General features: G+C 33.8%; 2 protein-coding genes and 1 long non-coding RNA gene across 3 annotated transcripts; 2 read left to right on the forward strand and 1 right to left on the reverse strand.

The window, feature by feature from the left end:
* Positions 1–2,888: 2,888 nt before the first annotated feature.
* On the forward strand, positions 2,889–6,734 carry LOC142973905 (uncharacterized). Its single transcript, XR_012959532.1, has 2 exons — positions 2,889–3,101; positions 5,632–6,734. It is a non-coding gene; the product is annotated as an uncharacterized LOC142973905 (long non-coding RNA).
* Positions 6,735–9,362: 2,628 nt separating this feature from the next.
* LOC142973738 (peptidoglycan recognition protein-like) lies at positions 9,363–12,462 on the forward strand. The gene is made up of 4 exons (XM_076115723.1): positions 9,363–9,483; positions 10,251–10,449; positions 10,859–10,977; positions 12,120–12,462. The coding sequence occupies exons 1-4, from the start codon at positions 9,429–9,431 to the stop codon at positions 12,317–12,319; spliced, it is 573 nt and encodes a 190-aa protein (XP_075971838.1). The 5' UTR covers positions 9,363–9,428; the 3' UTR covers positions 12,320–12,462.
* Positions 12,463–15,893: 3,431 nt separating this feature from the next.
* LOC142973906 (uncharacterized) lies at positions 15,894–21,848 on the reverse strand. Its single transcript, XM_076115939.1, has 4 exons — positions 21,676–21,848; positions 20,326–21,124; positions 17,286–17,441; positions 15,894–16,067 (listed from the first exon to the last, which is right to left on the reverse strand). Exons 1-4 carry the CDS (start codon positions 21,756–21,758, stop codon positions 15,954–15,956), a joined length of 1,152 nt encoding a protein of 383 aa, XP_075972054.1. The 5' UTR covers positions 21,759–21,848; the 3' UTR covers positions 15,894–15,953.
* Between the last annotated feature and the right edge of the window lie 282 nt (positions 21,849–22,130).

Here is a 22,130-nt window from a genome sequence, read left to right on the forward strand (position 1 = left end):
ATAATAAAAATTAAGAATATTATCTATATATTGTTTACTATAAGTGTTCACGAAAATAGGTGACAATGCGTCGCTATCTTTGTTTCATTACTCAACCGGACTTACAACCGGAGTAAAGAATCTAAAGTACCTACTATTTACATTTATTTCCCCATTGGAAAAGGCGTGATTTTAAGAAATATAAACCCACATAAAGGATGTAATGCCCATACTAACTATTAGTATAAACTCAAAGGCCTGGCTGTAAATCTTATAGAGCGCAACCGCACGTGATCAAATATTGGCTACTTTGATTGACTAATATTTTTTCAAAAATCCTCCTAAAGTACTGAATTAAGTGTAAGAACGCCAGCTGAGCGAGGGTCGATTAGTGTAAGAGTAATGCTATTCTCTAAACAAAGCAAAACATCTTGCTATCAAAACCAAGCAGGTGCAGTTTACATACGGCATGGTTCACCCACAAATATTTGTAATTAGGCAATATATTTGCAAACTGTTATCTATTAACAGCTGGGATCAAGAGTCAACATATTCGATAATATAATAAACATTAGTATTAGATTTCCTTGCTAACGTTTTTAAAGCCCGTGTGAATTGGTATTTTATCGTGTCGTTAGCTATCATTATAGATGTATCCGAACTCCAATGACAAAAACACTGTAATTTTTTCAATGTGTCTAAAAATCGAAAAATGATTTTGTGATTTCCAAAGATTTAGATTTTTTATATTATAAAATTATACTGGGACGTTTCTATAAAATCATTATGGGATTCTAATATCTTTGTGAAGTCCACGCTTAGGAATTCACAATTCTGAACTCTAATGACCGAAATACTGTAATTTTTCTGATGTGTCTAAAAATCTTGCACGTTTTAACACTGCCAAAATATACCCATTGACTAGAAAACTGACAGAATGACTGTAAAATATAAATAAAGATTTCTAATATCTGTGTAATTTCCACGCAATTCACAAATATTGTATAACAATAATCGTGCCGCAAAACTGATAAACTATGCCCGAATAGCCTAATTAATATCACATCTTCTATGCGTGTGACCTGTTTAGTTCCCTCTTATCATAATGATAACACAAAAATACCACGACATTTCACCAACACTTACACCACATTCGAACAAAGTTATTTTTATCTATGTTTAGTCTTTTCAACTTTAATTTTGCGATGATCTCTTCACCTTACGTTTGACGTCTTTACGATAAGAGTTCATTATACAATCTTAGGTTAAAAAAAGTCTTGCCACTAATTCAAAGCATGGTTATACCGTATCTGCCTTAACTAAAATAGGTGACTTCTATAAACCCATACTATAGTATTCTAAAGAATAATAATAGTGGAGTGGCTGGGGTTAAAAAACAATATCCCACATCGATCATACATTATTAATTCATTCACTGTAACTCTAATCCGAGGTTTTACGGTTTTGAATGCTCCAGACACTCCACCATAACGGCAGCGGTCAGCCGTGTCTGGACAGTCTAACTAGTTTCTTGCTAGTACTGCAAACAAACTTCGATACAAGGCTTTCTACTACTCTCACAACTTTAGTAGAGACCCTTGTATGCAAGTTTCGCGACGGGTAGAGGTGTACAAAATTTAGAATATTGATGGCCAGTGGGCTTATGCAACTGATAGTTGTATGTTAGATACAGGTATTTAATTTTTGAAATACGCAAAGATATTTAATATAATCAAGATAAATCGTGCATTTGAATGCCATGCATGGCTCTGAATTAGGTTAGCGTATTATAGTCATTAGCACTAATGAGTAGTTTGGGCATTCATGGCATTTGCTTTGAGTACCTAGTTAAAAGCAGACAGATGATTCCTAATGAATTGTAAAATATTTAACTATAACTATCAGGAGCGCTTCTGGTAATCACACAGGTGTAGTAAGCCATAGCGTGATGTTAAAGTTCTCAAGGAACACAACAACAAAAGATAAAAAATACAACATTTCCAGGTTGGTACATATGTCGTCTGATGTTTGTTTATTTATTAGTAAGAACTTTAAGGTTAATTACCAGTCTGGCAAGTTACTTTACATAAAGAAATGTACCTACTAGTCAAAAAGGGGGCGTATTGATCTATCTTTAGCTTTCATACGATAAGGAACATTCAGCTAATCTTAATCTCAGTACTGCAATAAAAATAGGTGAAAACAAAATATGATTGTATAGTAATTATCTGTTTATATGCCTAAATAAAAAAAACAGTAGCGCTCTAAAGCATGTAGGCTATCGTCCAGACAAACCCATTATCGTATCACTTTTCCGATACAATACAGTCAGTAGGAATTACACCACCCACTAGTCAAAAGATGACCGATAATATACCGACAAAAATCACACTGAACCCTATTATCACTTCCCTTATTCTATGTACACGTCTGAGCACAAATAAGTGAACATTAACACTTTTACAGTTACTGCTATACTTACTGAAATTTGAAGATAACTGCTGCTGTAATTTCCTTGTGAATACACAATGCCGGTATTCCAGTTGCGATAGTCGGACTTTTTCTCTCAGATTATACTTAGAGACTCATATGAAATCTTGGCTTGTTAGGAACAGTCTCAACGCATGTATTTAGCGGAAAAAGTAAACGAGGAATCTCGGAACTGATCCATATTAAAAACTACTTCTAGATAAAGTGCAAATTTCTTGACAATTTGGCCACCTGAAAAATCTAACTGCAGTAATGTACGAGTATCAGGTCTAATACTCGTAAACGTAATAAACAAAGTAGCACGAAAATGAAACCTTGTTTTCATGCCTTTAACTGTATAAAATTATCTACACAACACGCAGATTTCGTCAAGCATATATTCATTTAATTATCTACTTATTCCTTATCAGCAAGTTGACTGACATATGCCCTTTCTTCATTATTGAGCAAAACTCGCGCGCACAACATCGTTTACTGTTCATTTTATTTTAATTATAAAATGTATCCGAACCCTTTTGAGAGGAGGCATTCGATAGTTTGGCAAATGTTGGAAAAAGTCCTGTTTTTCAAAGATGTTCGCTGCAAGAGGAAAAGAAAAGGTTGATGGAGACTATCGTCCTTGTAAATAGAAGGTATTTATACACGTCTTGTTGCTTTTCTTTGTTTCTAAATCGTCATTTACTAAGCAGTTAATCTTAAATGGTGTCAACCGGAAAGCTTAATCATAAGAAATATATTTTGTGTGTAAAATGTGTTTTCAAAACTGTGGTTTCAAGTTTATACCAGTCTATTAATACGAACCTTGAAGTCTTTATACCGTATCGTTAATTTAGTGTCTAATTAGATTTGCTAAAGCAATGCATGATGATGTGTTAGAGAGCTATCGTTTAGGTAGCTCACTATTCCGTGTCCTCTGTACATAAGTATAGGTATAATAGTATAGTAAATATTATAAGTGATTTTGGTTTCAAAGTAGTCTAATATTTATTTACGTGACCAACTCCGGTTCTAAGATAACGAATTAGGTCATACAATCTAGTTTACTGAAGCCTACATAAATAGATACGAATGAAAATGGAGCGCACGTGTATGTTCTTAATGTATATATCTTTTACATTTCGATTTAAAATACTTAAGCGAGTTTATGTAAAATATATGATTGATCAAAATGCTCGGTTGTCATCGCGTTAAAGTCACCTCGCCACAATGATCGTAGCGCCGCATGTGGAGGGTTCGAATCCTAACCGGGACAAATATTTGTGTGATGAGCACGAGTAAGTATCCGATCTTAGCCTGGTAGTTAATTTATGTATATAAGTATGTATTTAGATGTATATAAGTATGTTTATCAGTTATTTGGTTACTATAGTGCAAGCTCTGCTTAGTTTGGAATCAGATGACCGTGTGTAAATTGTCCTATGATATTTATTTATATCGAAAGTCTGTAACCATCCCACACTTGGTATTATCGGTATTTCTTTTGAATAACACAATAATAATTCCTATTGAGTTGCGTCTGACCACCTACAGTTATAATCTCAGGGTTGATAACACCTTAATGATGGCTAGACGAGTAATATTACATTATCTGTACCGGTCAAAGGAGAAAAATAATAAAGCTGTATAATACTTAGCTATATTATTATTATTCATGTAATAGTCTGTCTGCTGCGGTTTTACTATGAAACCGCTAAATCAATTTTGATTAAATTTAGTAAGGAAATAGTCTCTAAATACCGAAGTCAAACGAAGGTAAACAGTAACACTTTTTTTTAATCTATCTACACGAGAGCGAAGCCACGAGGGATATCTTATTTAAAACTGAGAAGAGGGGCGGGGCACAACATTTTAAATTCACTCAGTGGATCAATTCTCTGCTATTATCGACTACCGACAACCGGCTAGCAATAGAACAATTTTGTATGACATTCGGTTCAGCGCCTCTAGCGGACGTCGTAGAAACTATTTTTGGCAGCACATTTGAATTGTCAAACTCTCGATACTCGATGGTTTCAATAGTAGAGAATCGTGCTACAGTTGACCATAGAGTAAATAAAATGTTACCATAGTATGAAGAGCGATATTAATGTTAAGTTATGAGAAACTAAGAAAATTTTAATTCAGAAACAGACAGTGTCCATTTTATTTCGTTAATTGGGTACATTAAACTGAATACTTGCGTCCTGTTTGGGTTTGTTTTCATTACCTGGGATCATTTAGATTGGCTAGCTTTATTCCTCATTATTACAAGGGTCGGCTTAGCCGGCTTAAATAGAGAACAGCTTTGTAAAATGAAGGCTTATTTATGAAGATGCGAGTTTAAAGCAGTTGGAATTGCGAGATGATTAATAATTGGTTTGTGTAGTAAAAGTAACGATATGTATGAATAAATTAATTTTTTAGATAGATTCATTAAGTTCCAGACACCATAATTATATGCTTTTGTGTAAAAACACGAGATGCTGTTTACATTGTTTTTCGGTATTGACATTTTTTTGGGAGTTTAGTTGATATTTGATGCCCAAAATACCTACACGAAAATAAGCCCTTAAAAAAGCACTCGATAACATGAGACAAAATATTAACTAGCGAATTTAGAATTTGAATGGTACTGCATAGTATTTTGTTATCCCAAGTGATTTACCTTAAAATAACACAAATTATATATTTTTTACAAGATTGTTAAAATAAACCAAAGGAACAAACATTTCCTAGAACACTTTTCTTTCATCCTAGGCGTGGTCTGAATACAAAGAATATCATTCTTAGAGGAGAAATAAATAACCTAGAACCACAAAGGGCTTAGGATTTAAAACGTTTCATACGTTCCCCCTGCTATGTGCCTTTAGAATTATTTCTTAGGTTTTAGCTGCGGCTTTAAACTTTGTCATATTTTTGTATAGAGAATAATTCATAGCACAAATAGCGCTTTTTCTCTCAAAATCGACAGTCGAGAGCGACAACAACTTTGCATGAAAACTTGATCAGCGCCTCTAGCGGGTGGTGATGGAACTAATTCTAAAGTAGACTCGATAATCAGTAGTACTGATTGTAGATGTAGAAAATCACGCTACACGTATGATTGAACGTTGAAATAGTTTTAAGAGGCTAAGTTAAGAAGAATCTTGCATACCTAACCAGAATTATTTTCTTCTGTTACAGGTGAAAAACATAAACAAACCGTATTTAAATCTGGATTTAAGTACTTTAAGATATCACAACTATGGACTGAAGACTATATTTTGATATATTTATAAGAGGACTGAAACCTTCGAAGAATTCGGAGGACCTTTTCAAAAGAAGATATAAATAGGTTTCTTGGATTTCTTAACAAAAAAATCCGAATGGGATTTGGGAGACAACCCTCATGGGTGTGAAAGGGCATTGAACTTTATGGTCCGAAACGTCGGTTCAAATTGCTTTTATATAGTAATCTGATAGTGATTTTCCGAAGAACTATTATTGTGCTATAGCTGCGTGTCTGTTAAGAAACTCTGGAGAAAACTGTTGTTGGAAAATCTGGAGAAATCGGGGCTGCTTTGCTTTAACATTATTATGACCTGTTGCAGCACAAACCTAAGAGCAAATATTTTCGAGTGGAAAAATGTGATAAGTAAAAGTTTGAACACTTTTGAACGTTTGTGAACTTGTAGTGACTAAGATTTAAGCAAGACCGCTATGTTCCTAACATAATTAGTATATTATTACGTGTTAAGGAAAGAAAAGCGACATTTAATGGTGTTGCAAAGTTTGAAATGACGGGGACATTTATTAAGTGCTAAGTTTCTAGCAAAATATTGTATACTGTAGCATCTAACTGATTTTTGTTTATAGTAAATAGTATCTTCTAACCTAGTGGGTTATTGAAATGTACATACTTACTTAAAAAATATATTAATAGGGCTATTGTAGAAATAAATTGCTATATGCAATCCCTGTGAGACTATTGGAGTTCTCTTAGCAACCCCTACACAAAATCTATACGAATATCCTTAGAATTTGTTTTAGTGGTTATGTGGTTTGTATTTATACAAATACATACATTAATAGCAAAAATAATTCAAGCTATAATAATTTTGTGATTCAATATCACGAAGACTATGTGACCTTAAAAATTAAATTTGTAGAAAATGTACTAAAATGCATAAGGAATTCTGTTATTTACTGTAATAGTGTTGACTGTAAATAAGACTAATCAGTAAATAACAAAAATAAGGCTATGTTTTACCCAATGGCTTAATAAAAAAACACCTTAACACATCGTTTTCATTTGTTTTATTTGATCCCATTGAATCACACCTTCTAAACGTTAAAAGCAATTGTTTTTTAACTCTCTTCTATCCATGGGGTAATTTTCAATCATTACATCGACAAATTTTATATGATAATCTGATCAGCGCCTCTAGTGTCTTTCGTGAGAACTATTTTCTTAGACAAAAGTTACCTTCGCTAGTCTCTAGTACTGTCTATACTAAATGTTGCTGGTCTTCCTTTAAACTGATACAAAATATTATAGAACTATGCATATATTAAACCGAGTACAGAGAATTTAGTTCATACAAGTTGATATCGTATCCATTGACCTCTTGACCGGAAAGTGCACGATAGCGCTACATCCAAGTTCCACATGTTTATCACTAGATAATACTTCAAGTAAATAACACTGGTGTTTTACCAAGATTGGTGTAAGCTTATAACATTATGAATTGAATTGAAGAGTTGTCTTTCAAAATCAAATAATTATAAAAAAATTAAAACAAATTACGATTTCATTCAGCCATATGCTTACAAAATTGGTAAAAGAAAAATTACGGTAATTGGACAAGCTTATAATTTTATTATAAACAATAATAAGAGAAACTAAGTAGCTATACCCAATTACACAAAAAGTTGATGTTAATTTTGGATCGTGCAAGTTGAATCAATTTAAACTATTAGGCAGGGGCAAATGCTTGGATGGCTGACGGGTTAGGCTCTATGTCTATTACGCTTACCTACTGCGAGATAAGATGACAGTCAGGTGACTTCACGATATTTCCCTTCAGCGAGTAGTTATTTACCATTAATAGGGAGGTGGTACCATAACTACTAAAAAGTTATAGGTGCACTGAACTCAGAAAGTTTTGATATTAAACCCTCAGCCGTTACTATAGTAGGAGGATGGTTATATCCGCAGTAATATTAATAAAATATATGTATATCACAAAAATGGGTGTAAAAGAGTGTTGGCTAATATAAAGGGCCTCTGCTCGGTTTCATTTCCTTGCAAGTAAAAACAAAACAACTACTTATTCCTTTGACTGGCTATTGCAATCTAAATAATGAGCTTCTTTTCCCGTATAAAGACGACGAAAACAGACTATCCAGCCAAAGCATTACTACTAATATCGTGTTGTGGGGACTTTACAAAGAACATAAACATTTGCAGATTGGATAAAAAGTACGACTACACGTATTGATGCAAATAATGGCTATAATTATAGCTATAGGCGCTAAAGGCTCAAACCTAAACAGCAAGTAATGTGTAGCAGGTATTTGCTCATAATCTAAAACTCTAGATTAGAAAATGTTCAAAGTGAACTATTGGCTCTAAATTAGCCATGTTTTTCAGAATCGTACCAAGTGGCGGTCTATGCCTACCCCTATGGAAAAAGGCGTGATTTTATGTATGTTTGCATCTTTGTATGTTTAGAACGTAGGGTCAATAAACCTGTGAGATGAACTGTACCTCGATTCTCTACCACTATCGACTACCGACAACCGTCTAGGTATCGACATTTGACATTTAGAATGTACTGCCAAAATGTTTCCTACGACACCCGTCAGAGGCGCTGATCAGATTTTCATACAAAATTTCTCGATGACAGTTCGGTTGTCGGTAGTCGATAGTAGTAGAGAATCGAGGCACTGGTAAATGTACTTGTCGTTATGACAGCCAATTAACTTTACAAACCTATGCTCCACTGATAGTGTAAGGGCATGCTTATTATTGATTGTAACCGATACCCAATACACGATTACAATGGAATACACCTATTCAAATCATAAGATAATTAGACCAATCTATCTGTTGACGTCACAACGGGACTAAGGACTTAACTCCTATCGCGTATCATTCAATTGGAGGCATCAAGGCTATCGCAGCAAAAATAAAACATGTTTACGTTTGAAGAGGAATCCCCGACTCCGTATAAACAAATGTGTTAATTCGTAAGAATTAGAGGTCTGTAATAAAATAAATAATCGGATCTTCAACTTTAACTGTACAAAATACTGTAAAAAGGTTTGTAAGAGTTCTTTGAATTTTTTTATGAGTAAATTCTTTTCGTCCGAGTTATTGCTACAGTTAAAAACTTTGCTATATACTTAACTGGTTTTAATGGTTCTATGGTTACTTCAAGTGTTTACAATTATGTTTTGACTCAGAATTTATCATCCAATTACATATACTTACATAATGTCACGCTTGTTATACCTGAATGTTTATGAAATACATTGAAAATGTTGGTTAGTATAATATTAATACAGTAAACGAACATGACTTTATTAATATTTTGACATTGTTGGACATATTTTTGTTGATTGTTGGAGTTAAAACTAGCCCTGTATATGGTAGCCCTAACGGTTTTCCTACTGGTTCATTCGGTTGCCTACATAAGAATAATAAAATGACATTTGTTTATTATCGTGAGATGAAGTGGAATAATAGTGCATTAAGATGCTCTGGCTGGCAAATATGGTTGAACAAGTTTGACAAAAAAAGTAATTCACAAATACGGAACCTCAACATCATTATTTCATCAGGTTGTTAACACCAAGTTAATTTTTCTATCTCTTTTTTGCACAATATGTAACGAAAGAGACGGCTTGAGGATTCTTCTTAGGTCATACAAGTTCATTGGCTATATCTTTAGCACACAGTTGGTATCTAGGAGTCAGTGTGTGTAGTTGCATGCAAAATGTTTGTCTGCAAATTGTTCGCAGTGTTTGTTTTGTTCGTCTCCGTTAATGGAGGTAAGTTAGTTTTGTTGCTTTTTTATAATATTTTACTTATCTTTACGACTCATAACATATTTTTCACATCACTTTTTTCATCTTTATTTATGAGTTATCCCATTTTCGATCAAGTTTACCACCCTCAGGTAATTTTATTCCAGAAATTATATCGTATAGTAAATTTTAAATAGGTAATATTTGTCCATAACTGCAAGTTCTTACTTTAATAAACTTACTAGTAGAACACGTTAAAAGCTTTTAAAGGTAAAAAGGAAATTTACTTATTTATATTAAAGTATGTTGACTTGTTTATTAAGAACGTGCAAGTAATAAACGCAGGTCAACAGTTTGTTGAGATGCATCTTGCACTGGAAGGTTATCAGTCCGGTTCCAGATGATGTGCAAGCGACCTAAATTACAAGATGTCGAGAATTGTTTGACAAAATTATAATATAAGTTATGATGGACATTATCATTTAAATATACCCGCTCTTATTATATTAGCAAATGGAAATCAAGCTGTAAAACATTTAGTTAGCCAGTAATTGAACTTCGGGTTTAAAATTGGATGTTCATTATATGCGTCTCATTATCGCCTTTGTTTTCTATAGTGACATTTTCTGCACTACCAGAATCAAAACAAATATCAGGTGATCAAATAAAAAGGTATACCTTGTAGGAAAAGAGATGACGGTGCCTCATGAAAAAATAATATACGTAGAGTCAGTTAATCACAGAATCACACTTGCAGGCATTATTACTAACATCTTTTTCATAATTTGCAGACTGTGGGGTAGTCTCCAAGCGAGACTGGGACGGTCTAACCCCAGTTCACGTGGACTATCTACCTCGCCCAGTAGACTTGGTCATCATTCAGCATACCGTGACTTCCAAATGCACCACCGATGTGAGATGTACAGAGATCGTGAGAAGCATCCAGAGTAACCACATGGAGAACTTGGGCTATTGGGATATTGCTTCTAAGTAAGTAGAATTATGAAATTTTATGGTGGATTGAAATAATATATCTCTGGATAGAAATAGGGTGATCTTGATGGGAGATGGTCAAAAAACAAAAACAAATGTTTATCTAAAGGTACGATATTGAAACCGTCGTATAGGGCGGTTAGATAGTTTTGTTCTTAAAATAAAAGTAATTAGTTTTTACTTTCGCATAATAATATGTAGTTGCAATAAATCATTTATTTCTTTCGATAAACGTTATCACCGAATAATTTTTCAATTCTGCTATATGTTACAACCCATCTGGGCTGTAGCATACAGCAGAGTTGACTCTATATTCGTATACTTGGCCGTGCTTACGCGGAACATTGGTTCTATATTGACATTTGAGAAAGATAAACTCATCAAAATAATGATTTATTATTTACAGTTTTATCGTTGGAGGCAACGGAAAGGTATATGAGGGTACTGGCTGGTTGCATGTCGGAGCTCATACCTATGGATACAACAGTCGCTCCATCGGCATTACATTCATTGGCAATTATAACAGTAAGTATAAAATTAATTTTATTAAAACATGAACTTCTACCATTCTCTCATTTTGGAAGGATTTTGTCCAGCAGTGGGACACTGTACGGACAAGAAGTTTTGAACAATCTACATTTTCAAGGGATAAGTTATTCATAGGAAAATGTTAGCAAAAGTCCCCAAAACATTTTCGATTCAGAATATATTATAGTTAATAGATTTCATAAACACTGAAACTGGCCAAAATAATATATCCTTAGTTCATAGTCATAAACTTTTAAGGTTTAATTATACATAGGTAATACTCTCAGCTCCAACAAAATAAAATAAAACCATGCATTCTACTTTCCAGTGGATGCATGCTTTAATGAAAACTGAAAATTTTAACAGCACACACGTATTCACTTCGTATAAATTTAATGCGATACGTTCGGTTAAATTTCCTGCATTGTGACGGGGCGCCAGTGTCGTACCTTGCGAAACTCCGTACGCGTTCATAAAGGATCGTTACAATAGAACACACAAAGGCTTTTGAAGCTTGTTTTCGCGTAAGGTTTTACACAACTTTGTAAAGCGGTATCTTTGAATGTGCTATTCTATTTTATATTTTGATGTCAGTAAACATTAATTAACTTCTGTCTTATAAGCGTTATTAATTAGATGAGTGTTTTAGAATGTGCAGATATTATTCAGTGTATTCATAGGATTGCATATTATTCTATCTTGCTTTTCGTAAATGACTTCAAATTAATTAAACTATTCATGAACATTGACTTTGCTAAAATTAGATATTTATGTCTATTTTATATCCACGACTAGGATTAAACCTTCTTATTCAAGATCTTACTATCTTCAACATCACCATTTGATACCCATATTATAAATGCGAAAGTTTGTTTGCATAAACGCATAAACTACAGAACCGATTTTTCTTGCAAATAGTTGAAGATGCAGTATTAAGCATAGGTTACATCTACATATTCTACATAATAATAAATCTGTATAGAAGTCAATTCTGACCATTGAATGTATAAAAAAAACAATGGTTTTCAATGAAAATAACTGCAACGACTGCACGGATGAAGCCGTGGGGTTGGGCTAGTATTGTATACCTAAGACTTTTATTACAACAAACAAACTAAAATTTGTCAAATTACTTACAGATGACACCCCAGCAACTCAATCACTAGAAGCAGTGAAGGCTCTACTTCGTTGTGGTGTTGAGAACGGTCATCTAAGTCCCAACTACCACGTGGTCGCTCACAGACAGCTCATAGCCACCGAGAGTCCCGGCAGAAAACTCTACAATGAGATCAGGAGATGGCCCCAGTGGCTGGAAAATGTCAGGGCGATTAAGAACTAAAGAATGAATATGGATCTTTTTAAGTGTTGCGTTTTCCAAAGCTTGTTCCTTATTTTAAATACTCATGTATGTTAGTTTTGATTTTGTAATGTGAACGTCAAATTATGTGTAATTTCTTATCAATAAAAGTATATATAATTTTCTTTGTCTCCTATTTTTTATTTACTTCGGATGATTGAAAAACTCTATCCAACATCGCCCAGTTGTATTTCTTTGTCACACCCCAGCAACCCAATCTCTAGAAGCAGTGAAGGCTCTACTTCGCTGTGGTGTTGAGAACGGTCATCTAAGTCCCAACTACCACGTGGTCGCTCACAGACAGCTCATAGCCACCGAGAGTCCCGGCAGAAAGCTCTACAATGAGATCAGGAGATGGCCCCAGTGGTTGGAAAATGTCAGGTCGATTAAGAACTAAAGAGAATAAATATGGATCTTTCAAGTGATGCAATTTGAATACTCATGTATGTTAGTTATGATTATGTAATGAACGTGAAATATGTTTTATTCCTTATCAATAAAAGTATGTACAATTTTCTTTGTTCTCTCCTATTGTTCATTAACTCGGATTAATTGAAATTTTTTATTTGATGTCGACAACATAGCATTGAAATAATATTAGATAGGTATAATAAGAAAATATTAGATATTATATAACTTGAGTTTTTAATTTGTCGAAGTTATTACTATATAGTTATTAAAATTACATCCGTATCAATTGTGAGATGGAAATCTACGAGTCATTTACAATATACGCAAAACTTATTATCTGTTAAAATTAAAAATATTTTCTATAATCATTTAATAATATTTTTGCGTACGTACCTAACCTACGCAAAAAATACTGTCCGACAAAATTAAAAATCTACTATAATCAACAAGTTCCGACCATTTTCGTTCAACGCCTTCAGCGTTCAAATGAAATCCAAGAACGAAAACTAAAATTAATTTATATGTATAATAATTCAAGTTTGTTGATGGTTACACTGTATAATTTCACCCCGGGGTGTATGCTTTCATGGTAACTAATTACACGTCGTTGACATAGTCGTAATTAGTTTCGATCAAACACAAAGTTCATTAACTTTTTATATGATATGTTCCGCTAATGGCTCTTGTACGTGCTAATTAGCAGGAAAAATGAATGGGACTGCCACTTTAAAGCTCGTACTTTGCTGGTTGTATCTGAACACGTGTCTACTCTCAATATATTATGAATTAGATCCATATGATGTGGATGTCATAAAACGCAATGAATCTTGCTTGCAAAGATTTTAATTACAAGCTGTAATTAATTTTTATATGGACATGGTGATTGTTTATTGGTTAAGATCTCCTCCTTGTTTGTTATTAAATATTGTTAAGAAAACTGATACGTAAAAAGTACCTACCAATTACATTCAAAAATTTTATGATCAAAACTTATATATTTTAATACAATTCATGTGGAAAACTCACCTTTTAAGCTATCTGTTTTTATGATGCCTAGAGTTTTGTACTTATCGTTTACGATCGATAACCCTTTCAAAGTTCTCAAAGCTGCAAATATTTATTTCATACAAACAGAGACATAAGGAATTCTATCCCACTCTTTATTATGAGACGAGGAACAGCTCAAATTACATAAAATAAAAATTAACGTCCAACAGGCGGGGTATTATTACATAATCTCGTTTTGCTAAGAGCGTATGCTTTAGGCGTAAGGGTGGAAGTAATAAAAGATAATTGGATATTTTGCTATCTTGCGCTCATTTCAATATTAGGGCAAAGTTAAAATGTTGTACAATTTCTGTTTAACAAGGGCTCTGAAAGGTATTAAGAATAATTAAGAATAGTCTCACTGTAACAAAAACAATTTGGTAAAAGCATCAACGTGTTAAACCTTGCAAACCTAAAATAAGTAATGGCAACCAAGTTCCGGGATCAGCTCAACAGTTTTATACCTCTACTTACTTATTTTACTGGTTAAAAGCAATTTAAATTATTTTGTTTTTGTGGCAGGCAGTTTTTCTTTCGGTACTACAGATATATACAAATAATGACGTTCAAATTTAACCTGAAATTCCATCAATTACGTATATTTGATTGCTTAAAGTATTTAACGAACCAAAATATAGTTTGAACGTTAAATTAAGATACTAATATTTGCCTCCTAAAATTTTACAAAGAGGAAAATTCCTTACAAGTTTCCGATACCAGCCAGAATTTTTCTTGCATTATAAAGTAGCTCGGAGTGAAATATAAAATGTCTAGACAATTTCAATAACAACGTCTATCTCTTATCTAATACGAAAATATCTTGTCGTTTTCATTTCAGTTCAATAACGTTTTAAAAGAAAATGTTAGGACTATTGTCTCTTTTATTTCAGCAAGTGTATTGGGTGTAAAACCCTTCAATAATACTGTTAAAAGGTTCGTAAGTATTCACCTGCTCAATTTTAAAATCGACTAGTTTTAGAACGCCTTTCAAAATTGTGTGGGTTCAAAATGCATCAAGTGAAATGCTGCTATAACATTTCTATAAGGCGCTGATACCATTGAATTTAAATTAAACCAAGCTTCGAATTTTGCTACAAAAGTGAATGACAGTCGCAAACGTGGGCTGATACCCACACATTCATTTTCTAGAAATAATAGTCATAGAGACATGCATAGGTACAATTATTATTCATCAAACTGTCTGGGCACCAACCCTAGATTAATTAATATTTGAAGTCTGTGACAAGGGTCAGAATAGGTTCACAATCTCGTAACTGAACATTTTTTTTAAGTATACTGAAGCGCAATTATGTACGAGTACCACTATCAACAACCAGCTATTTAGTGACTTTGTAATAATAATCTAACCAGCGTATCCAGCGGGCACCGAGGTAACTGTTTATGCAGTATATTTTACACACTAGCTGACCCGCGCAACTTCGCTTGCGTCACATAGGAGAGAATGGGTCAGAATTTTCCACGTTTTTGTAACACTTTTTACTGTTAATCTGCTCCTATTGGTCGTAGCGTGATGATATAAAATATGCTTTTTTTTCACGAAAAATATTCTCAAAATTATTTATATCTCTTAATATAACGAAATCGCGCTAAGGCGTATCGGCCATTAAAACAGTTGCCATGACAACGGAATTTTGTTAATTCAGTGTCATTATAATATTGAATATTCGCGACTTCGTTCGCCATCTGAATTTTCCCGGGAAATGCGTCATTTTCCCGGGGTAAAAAGTAGCCAATGTCCTTTCTCGGGTATCAAAATATCTCCATACCAAATTTCATGCAAATCGGTTCAGTAGTTTAGGCGTGATTGAGTAGCAGACAGACAGACAGACAGACAGACAGACAGACAGACAGAGTTACTTTCGCATTTATAATATTAGTATGGATGACAAACTATTGAGTGTCGAGATATTTGATAACTAAACTGTAAGGAATCGCGCTACTGATTGTAATATCATGTCTTACAATAAATGTAACAAAATCTGTACTTGAGAGATCGAGAACTTAACCTTCATCCACAAATCTTACGGTGTTTGGGAAGAGCAATAGTCAAAGAAAAACACAAAAATAAATAGTAAAACGCCGTCCAAAATACGTATATTGACTGTGTTAAATAATTTAGTACTGTGTTGCTTAGATATTACTCATCGTTCTCTTGTAATTGTAGTCTCACTTCGTATTGTGAGCGATACCATATCCACCAGCCGAGCGCGTGGCGGGTCGCTGCAGACACTATCCAGCAGTAGTAGCAGACCTGAAGGAAAAACGACTGAATATAAAATAGCACTGGCCTTTACCACTTGAAGTTTGTTCATGATCTTATTTAATGGGTGAAGAAAAACATCGTAATGAAAACTTACATGCCCTAAATTTGTTTAATACATTTATTGAGGTTATGCAAAGTCCCCTCGCTTGGCCAGCGTGGCGAACTTAAGGTCTAGCCCTCCCTAGTTTGGGAGGAGACCCTTGCCGTGGGACAGTAATGGTTTAAAAATACTGAGAAGGCAGTATTGAATAATTTATAGTCCGACTGCTTTTTTATTAAAATCATTAGTATATTTATAAATCATGAACTTAATTTAAGTCCCACAAAACCAATAATCCACTTTGTCTGTGGTAACTCGACAGATAGCCTTGTATTCTCAGCATACGCAGCTGATATAACAAACGAAGTTTTGAATTTAGTGCATCAGTGACCCACAAACCTATGCTGTGGCCGGTCTGATAATCTAATTAAATCGTGCCTACCAAGGTGCTATACTAAGACATCAGACTATTTTTTGTACCATGTGACGAACGGTATTTATTGTAATAGTAAAGAGCACGCGTGTTAGTTAAGTGGATAGCTGAATTAATAAGATGTCGAAAAATCTTTATCTAAAATTATGATCCTGCATTGTCAGCATAAAAATAACTGTCATATTTATCTCAATAAACAATCTTTCTACCGGATTCGATTATAATACTATCTGCAATACGCATAGTTATAACTGTATTGGCACAGCACTAAATTGTAATAAAAGTCATTTCTCCAGCTCTTCGCACTTTAGCTTTCCATTAATTAGTTCTTAGATTTTAATAGCAAATGGGTACTTTTCGCGGAAATTGCTTTTCAAGAAGATTAACTAGTTTTGAAATACTCTTTTCATTCGATTTTCAGCTTATGTGATTTTTAGGAATTTGTATCATTTCATCTTTTTTTTTAATAATCTATAATAACTAGTAGGGTTAATAATTTGTTTTTTTTAGGTTTTTATTAATTTCTTTTATGTATTTATTAATGCCATGCAAAGTCCCCAACCCGCACTTGGCCAGCGTGGTGGGCTCAAGGCAAAACCCCTTCCCTCGTTTAGGAAACCCTTGCCTTGCAGCGGGCAGCAATAGGTTAAAAGAAGAACAACGTTTGGTTATTAATTAAAAAAAATCTTATGTTAACAAAGAAAACATATAAAAGATCTTGTTAAATACTTACAAGTGTCATGCAAGCTAGTACGAAGGTGGAAGCCAGTGGCCAGGGTGTGACGTGGCTCTCCTGTGTCATGAGGCCGGCCAACGTCCGCCCTGACAGCCAAGCTGCCAGTACCGCCAGCGGCGACATCAACATTATACCCAGACTGTCTACCATTAGCTGTGAAAAAAATATGTGTAAAGAATACCATTCGATCCATTTTTAAGGCAAAGACTAATAGATGGTATTTTATAAGACCCTGTAAATAAAATTATAATCAATATCGATTTCCACGTGCTACATAAAACCCATAAATGCAGCTGTATTTGTTGTCGCGAGATCTCTATTATATATATAATGTCTGGTAAAATACCCATTACAGGCAAGGAAGTTTTACTAATAAGATTTAAATTAATATAGTTTTAGTTTTTACAGAAAACTCGAGTAACTAGAAGAAAGTCTTTTAGAGATACCTAGTGCTTGTGCTGTAGTAACGCGTTTCTCAGTATTTAAGAAAACAGGAGGAAAGGAGATTGATCGAAAACGTTTAAGCTAACTGTGCAGTTATGTCCACTCTATACTTTACTTAACTGCTGAACAACTGTTTTTCAGCATAATTATTCGGAAGAAATAGTGGATTTTAAGTCTGATAAACGTACTGTGGCTCTAGAATAGAGGTTAATGCTACTTAAACCGTCAATAGTTAGATATATCTTTATTCAGTACAGTCAAACATAATTACAATGATTTCATAAACTTTACATTAGTTGTACTTTAGGAACAATAAATTGAGGTCAAAACAACCGACTCCTAAACTAGGTGGGAAACCTGTATCTTAGGAGTCGTTCGTGATTCCTCCGATTGACTAATATATTTATAACTATGTTGCAGTTTAAGTATCAGCGAGCTATATTAATATAAAAATAACATTTACAAAACATGTTTTATATAGCAACTTTTAACAGATTTTCTGTTTCAGCATAACTAAGTTTTTGTAACCATTTAGCGATTTTATTTTTATTAAACTATTCAACTATCGCAAATCTTATACATGTGTCTATAAAATTCTCAATAGCACATTAGCACCTAAATAATACACTGCCAAGCTATATTTCTATAGTCTGTCGTTAAAATATTTTTATTGTACACCAATTTAGAATTTGCTTTCATATAATACGAAACCTTTATTTATGAAGAAAGGCAGCCTTATCGCTTAATTAAACTGAGTTATTTATATTCAAAAATAATATTCTGAGGTATAAAATGTCTTATATTTTTTCCATAAAGCAGTTAATTTGAGCTTTGAACAAAATCAAAATTGCTAATATTATATTTAGATTATTAATGTTGATTTTTTATATTAACATCGAATATCTACCTAGATTTTTATAACGATCTTATTGCAAAATTTTAATGTATTTTTATCGCAATTATAAATTAAAACAGTTTAACCTACCATTCGACGACAGTACCAAATAGAATACAACGAAAAAGTTTACGAAACATCTAATAATACCGTCTCAAACTTCGAACTAGATGGCTGTGTATCAAATTGAATAATACTCCAAATGCCGAACAGTCGTGCCTCGTTAATACTGCCAGAATTGATTAAGCATCTGTACAAAGCTGACGATAGCACTCAGTTTAATTCAGTTTGCTATTGCTATTTCTGGATATCGGATTTAATAACTCCTAACCACTAGTTGGTTTCGCATTCGTTTGATATCTATACTAATACTATAAAGCTGAAGAGTTTGTTTGTTTGTTTGTTTGAACGCGCTAATCTCAGGAACTACTGGTCCGATTTGAAATTTTTTTTAAATGTTAGATAGCCCATTTATCGAGGAAGGCTATAAGCTATAGGTATATTATCACTATACAACCAATAGGAGCAGAGTAGCAATAAAAAATGTTACAAAAACGGGGAAAATTTTGACCCATTCTCTCTTATGTGACTCAAGCGAAGTTGCGCGGGTCAGCTAGTCTTTCAATATAAATTCTTGCAAAATTTCAAACTATAATTACTAGTAAATACTACGAATTGAAACTAAGGTGCAATCTCAAAGTGAGCATCAGACTGAAAGTCGATCAAAAACCGCAGTGGCAAGTTCATATGAATATTGAAAGAGATAATGTAGATACTCTGAGAATCATTATCATAGAGATTCAAATAATTTAGTTTGTTCCTTGAATCAGACCTCTCGAATCACAGATAGCATGTGTTTGATAAAGTTATAATGATATTATGTTTAAATTTAATATGACCAACGAAAATCTATCTTACTAATACCATGAATGCGAAAGATTGCAAGATTGGATAAATGTTTTGTAAATCAATCACAGCAAAACTACTAACGAATTTTGATAAAACTTGATAGTGTTGTAGTTTATGTATCAGAATAACGCAAATGTTATAGAAATACTAGCTTTTACCCGTGGTTTTGTTCATTACATAAGACATATAGCTAAAGACCACAAAGACGAAGGTGCGAGCAATAGATAGTAGCTAATAAAATAGTTGGTTCAAAACTTAATCAGCTCTGTAGCTTGGTTAGTTACTGAAACAAACCCTAGTGTTTTTAGTCCTTTGAGGATTCAGAAGTTCTTTCAAATATTTCACTCAATGAAATACTCATAGTTTCTTTAATAAGTATGAATGTAAACAAGATTGCGTGGTCTTTGAACATAAACAGTAGTCCTAGTTTGGGAGCGCAATTATAATTAGTGGCCTATAAAAACTGTGACCCTGTAACTGTATCCCCACCCGTAGTTAACACAAATTCATAATTTTAACGTTGAAAAGCATGATAAGTTACGTTTTTTATCGTGTATTTGATTATTAAGGAATATTTATGGTAATCGTTGCCAATTAGAAACTATGACAAATTGTTAAATTATGTTCTAATTAACGAGTAGCATTGGTAGAAAACTTAAGCCCTTACTTGTTAGGATTTAATACAGATTTATCGCAGAAAAAAATCCTCTATTATAAGACGCCAGTGAATACCACTAGATTTTTTCGATTTCTACAGATGTGATTATTTTATAAAATTAACATACTTACCTGTTTAGCATTTTGACTCAATATCCACATGACCAGCGCTCTCGGTACTCCATACCGATGCACCCGTCTCGTCGCGTACCTTGTCCCACACAACTCGCATCTCGACTTCCCAGACTCCGTCAACCATCGCTCCAGACATTTGACATGGACCCTCCCGACCGTCCCACGACACGAACACGCCGATATCAACCGTCCAAGTTCTGACGTCAAACTATCCCCACCATGGCATATACGACACATATCATCTAACGAATGTGTACTTGGCCTTTCATCATCATCTACAGGCTCAACCAAGCTCTCAACATTTTCTACTACATATTCTTCCTCCCAGTTTATAGCTATTGTTCCACTTTCCCGTTTAGTACAAAAATGATTGACCAACTCAGTAGGTTTGCTCTGTTCAAGCAACACCATTCTACGTTTAGGACTTCGAACTTTAATTCTGTGCTGACGTGGGTGCTTGTCTCTTCTTAAAGGCGTTCTTTCTCTGTTCACTTGTCGAGGATCTCTCCTTTTTTGCGATTCAATTGAGACATCTGGTTCTTTCAACTGATCTGCAGAAGCATTTTCTCTCGCAAGTGCTGAACTTTCCTGGTCTATGTTAGTTGAACTTGCTGTGATGTCTTTGTCAAGTGTTGTTGTAGAATTTTCTTCTGGTGTTTTTGTGGATGTTGTACTTTCACATTCAGCTACTATCTCTAATACGGGAGGACCTCGAGAGCTGTTGGCGTACATTTTGTTTTTCGATTTTTTTGGTGTACCGTGACCTGTGATTTTAAGTTCGGCGTCGGGGTTGTGGCTGAAAAGTTACGAATTTACTTGATCATGATTTTTGTACGGTTATATACTTAACTTGTTCAAGGAATAATTTTGACGTTTTGACAGATCTTTCTATATAGTCTTTCTTTATATATATGGAGCATAGAAATAGCAAATCGATAGAGAACATTTCTGTAACAAACTGTGGTCAGAGTACAGTATAGGCTCATAAGCAGTATGAAAACTACGAACAAACGTTCAAAACGTCACACACAGATGCCGATCGACAAGAGCTCGGAACAAACTTGCGACCGACTTTTGATGATGCTTGCAATTGACCAAGTGTGTGGTTTTAAGCGCTTGTTAGTTTGCAAACTGCCTTTAAGCTTATGTACTGTGCTGTGGTCGAGTTTAGTTTATTTTAATTGACGAGTAAATTAAATATAAGGTTTTCTATTACCAACATCGCGGTCTTAAAATATAAAAATGAGTTAAACGAAAAGTAATCGTTTAGAAAAACATGACTATGTGTGAGTTGTCCATATATATTTAGGTATTTATAGTCATATCAAGTTTTCTGATTATACAAACCTGGAGTCATTTTGAATTTTTGAAGATTGTCTTCCGGCAATCTCGTTTTGTACAGAAAACTTCCTGCGTCTTGTGTTGGGCATTTCACTAAAATTTTATTTGGTTTCTTATTTTTTTAAATTTCTAATTTTTCTTATAAAATATTTTTTGACAGTTCATTTTTGACAAGTGCTAATTTTACGCATGTGATTTTCTTTTTTGGGGATATATGGTATATAGGTTTTTTGAAAATGAGAAGATATGGAGTATTGTGATTTCTCCAAAAAGTTGAAGTATACTTAATTCATCTAAAATGTATGTATGATTTTGAAACCGTTATATTTAGCGTTGAATGTTTGAGGTAAAAATATTTTTCACCGAAAATGTGCTTCATTGACTACATGTGTATTTACTCGAATCTCATAAAACAAAAGTTATACCACAAGCAAAGGCATTTGTTCACACACTCTAACCAG

This window comes from Anticarsia gemmatalis, chromosome 6, assembly GCF_050436995.1.
Source record: "Anticarsia gemmatalis isolate Benzon Research Colony breed Stoneville strain chromosome 6, ilAntGemm2 primary, whole genome shotgun sequence".
NCBI classification, from domain to species: domain Eukaryota; kingdom Metazoa; phylum Arthropoda; class Insecta; order Lepidoptera; family Erebidae; genus Anticarsia; species Anticarsia gemmatalis.

Coding starts and splice junctions, on each gene's coding strand:
- LOC142973906 (XM_076115939.1), bottom strand. CDS start 21,758: ATGCCCAACACAAGACGCAGGAAGTTTTCTGTACAAAACGAGATTGCC. Junction 17,442..20,325: donor TGAGTCAAAATGCTAAACAG/GTAAGTATGTTA, acceptor TTTTTTTCACAG/CTAATGGTAGACAGTCTGGG. Junction 16,068..17,285: donor TACTAGCTTGCATGACACTT/GTAAGTATTTAA, acceptor TTTTTCCTTCAG/GTCTGCTACTACTGCTGGAT.
- LOC142973738 (XM_076115723.1), top strand. CDS start 9,429: ATGTTTGTCTGCAAATTGTTCGCAGTGTTTGTTTTGTTCGTCTCCGTT. Junction 9,484..10,250: donor GTTCGTCTCCGTTAATGGAG/GTAAGTTAGTTT, acceptor CATAATTTGCAG/ACTGTGGGGTAGTCTCCAAG. Junction 10,978..12,119: donor ATTCATTGGCAATTATAACA/GTAAGTATAAAA, acceptor AATTACTTACAG/ATGACACCCCAGCAACTCAA.